This window comes from Brassica napus, chromosome A9 (assembly GCF_020379485.1).
Source record: "Brassica napus cultivar Da-Ae chromosome A9, Da-Ae, whole genome shotgun sequence".
Lineage (NCBI taxonomy): Eukaryota > Viridiplantae > Streptophyta > Magnoliopsida > Brassicales > Brassicaceae > Brassica > Brassica napus.
This window is the reverse complement of record NC_063442.1, coordinates 28,419,327-28,422,478: the sequence shown is the minus strand read 5'-3', so window position 1 is coordinate 28,422,478 and position 3,152 is coordinate 28,419,327. Positions and strand designations below refer to the sequence as shown.

General features: G+C 35.0%; 1 protein-coding gene across 1 annotated transcript; it reads left to right on the top strand.

Annotated features, from left to right (window-relative positions):
* On the top strand, positions 1-1,293 carry BNAA09G54350D. The gene is made up of 2 exons (XM_013862876.3): positions 1-539; positions 627-1,293. Exons 1-2 carry the CDS (start codon positions 432-434, stop codon positions 870-872), a joined length of 354 nt encoding a protein of 117 aa, XP_013718330.1. The 5' UTR covers positions 1-431; the 3' UTR covers positions 873-1,293.
* Positions 1,294-3,152: the final 1,859 nt, after the last annotated feature.

Below are 3,152 nucleotides of genomic sequence, written 5' to 3'. Positions count from 1 at the left end.
AAAAAATTGTCCATTATTGATTCATTCCTTCATGTTTCTTTTCAAAGAAAAGGAAAAAAAACACATACTGACATTTGCCATTTGGATTGAATATTTAGGTCAACCACTAATAATATATATATATATATATGTGGTGTTTGGTGGTCAAATGAGAAGGAACAATATACAAGGGTTGGTGTGGTGGGTTAGAAGAATTTTGCATGACCAACCAACTCTAGTGTTTATGGTTTAAGCAGAACTAAACCTTAGAGAAGCCACATACATACATAACTACAACCACCACCACAACCTACACAAAAAGAGGTTCACCCAACTCGACCGGACCCATATCAGGATTAATATGTATTTGCCATCTGAATATTGGGCGTAACGCATATATATTACAAATGCATGGGATGTAGTTTGATAGTATTATTTGAAATCGTAGCAACATGTCTTGCAAGGGAGAGGTTGTGCTACGTTTGGAGGAAGTGTTGCTTCTCTTACCTTCAAATCTCTTCAACGAGGTCTTTCTTGACTGCATCGGTCCATTTCCACAGGTTCTTTAATTGCTATACCATGTCTCATTAGTATTATTAAATGTTAAGGATGTCTAATTAACCAGTCATTCTTACATAATTGAACAGAGCTATAGAGAAGGTAGCTACTATGATCGGAAGCTACGGACGTGCTACCCGTCGAACAACTACGGTTTCATAAAAAAGCAAAGCGATGATGCTGGTTCTGGGGGGATAAAGCCACGTGGCACTGGAGTGTTTCTTCCTGCAAGACCGGTGAGTAGCCCAGAAGAGAAGAGACCGAAGAAGAAGACATGCCCCATCATCTCATCTTGTTCTAAACAAGTTTTTCTTCCTAAGGAATGGGCGTATTAGCTAGTAAAAAACATTTTATTGTCCCTGTGTATATCTTATACTATTACAAGGCTAAACACACAAAAATAAGTTTAAATGTCTGTCTCTAGAGTTGGGACCTATAGATTAGTATTGGGTAAGGTTTGATATACACACCATACCAGTTAACAGTACAAGTCTAGCTTCAGTGCTCAACCATAAACATATATGTATATCTATCCAAATGGACAGAAGAGATGCTGAAGGATGATTTGAAAAATAGTATATTTCCATGGTTAAGTACAAGTACAATAAACTAGTTACACACATGCTTGGTGCGTCCTTCCCGGTCCTCTCGTACTAGGGAAAGGTACTCTCAATGCTCTAACGCCCTTCTAATGGTAATTCACATATTTGGCAAAAAAAAATGTACAATTAGAAGAACAAGAAACTCGTGTCCTTTGTGTAACTTATTTCGTAATAATATAATGCAACTAAGAAAGGTTCGTTAAACCCCTCCCCTCCCCCCTCCCCCCTCCCCCTACATAGTTTTCTTATCTCTTTGTTTTCTTAAACTAAATTATGATGAGTTCGACCTAAGATCTTCTTCTATCGTCTAAGAACTCATACATTTGTATGATAGGATGTAGAAACCCTAAATAAAATCAATAAATTTATATTCTTTTTTTTTTTGTGGTCAAACTCAATAAATCTATACTATTAAAGCAAGATCCTATTGTCATTTTTACCTTAGTCTACCTTTTTTTTTTACTAACATTGCATGTTTTATTAAAGGCAATCAAGTAATATTAATAACACATCTATATTGGGTCATTTTTTTCAGATCCAGCCCACATCATATATCTCTTGGGCTATTTGGGCCGATTAAGAAATCAGATTCAATTCTCACATTTTTTTTCTTTTAGGCTATTGAGTCCAAGTTCAAATAATTTTTTTTCAACTATTTTTAATTATTATTATTTTTTTCTTTTCTTAATATAATTTAAGCATTCATAAAAAAATGGATTTTTTTCATTGAAAAGTAGAAATCTTTATTAAATGTATAATTTTTTTATTAAAATATTAACCACATAATAAAATTAATTTATCAGAGTTATACCAACTTAATTCATTAAAGAAATAAAGTTTAAACATAAATAGTCATTTAAAATGAAATACGATAAATAAAGATAAAAAATTTAAATCTTTTATAAAATAAAACACAAATATATGAAAATATGACATTTACTAAATATTTGTCAATTGAAAAAAAATAAAATAAACAAGCGCAGGTCAAAATCTAGTCTATCTATTATTATAACTTGAATCTTTATTGTTTCGTCAAATGTAATTTCCACGTTTGTAATTATATGAGAAAATAAAATCTCTCTCTTTATGTCTTTCTAATATGTAGAAAAATTACAAATGTTTGACCCAGAAAGATAGTAAAATAACAAGAACCATTACTAATGTTTTGAGTTATTTTCCTCCTCTTTCGTCTCTTTATCCTCTCATACTGGGGATCATCAGTCTGGAGCTGGAACCTCAGAGAGGACAAGAGTTTCTTGTTCTTAACTGTGAAGATTGGTTCTATAGCTTAAGAGAGTTGGGCTGAGTTGGAGAAGCCCAATCTTGGACAGAAGAACTGGAGTGGGCCTGATGATATTTGAACAGCGGCCCATGAGGATTTCAGCTAAGTTCAGCTGAGCTTCACTCTTATAAAGTCATCGTCGACTAAACTAAGAGTGCTAATCTTGTAATCCTCTTCTGTAACAAACTCCAAGAGATCTAGTGAATTCCAGGAAGGTGATCCTGAAGAGAGAAGTACCCAGGGTTAAGGGGAACTCTATAAACCTTGTGTCATTGCTTTTCTACTTTCTTTACTTTCACATACAAACACACGAGAGATATCGAGAGAGAGAGAGAGAGAGAGAGAGAGTGCGATCAGTTGACATCGAACGAGGATCTTCTACCATTGGTATCAGAGCGTAAGTTAAGGAGATCGGAGACATAGGCGACTCCGATCGATCGATATCGGAGGAACACCGCGAGTCACGGTTCAAGATCGCGGAGGAAGAAGGCGGCAAGATTCAATTGGATTCACGGACTCAGTGAAGTCCAAGGTTTGGCGTACGATAACAGCTAGGGTCATCGAAAACTCAACCTAGATCTCAGGGAAGATTATCGATCTAGTATTTCCACCGTTTTAAAAATTCTGTTATAGAGTCGTTGATCTGAGAATCTTAAAGATTCAGTTTGAGCTTCCCAGTATACAGATAATCTGCAGTGGCTTTGTTTGTTGTATCTGTTTATCTGCAGGTG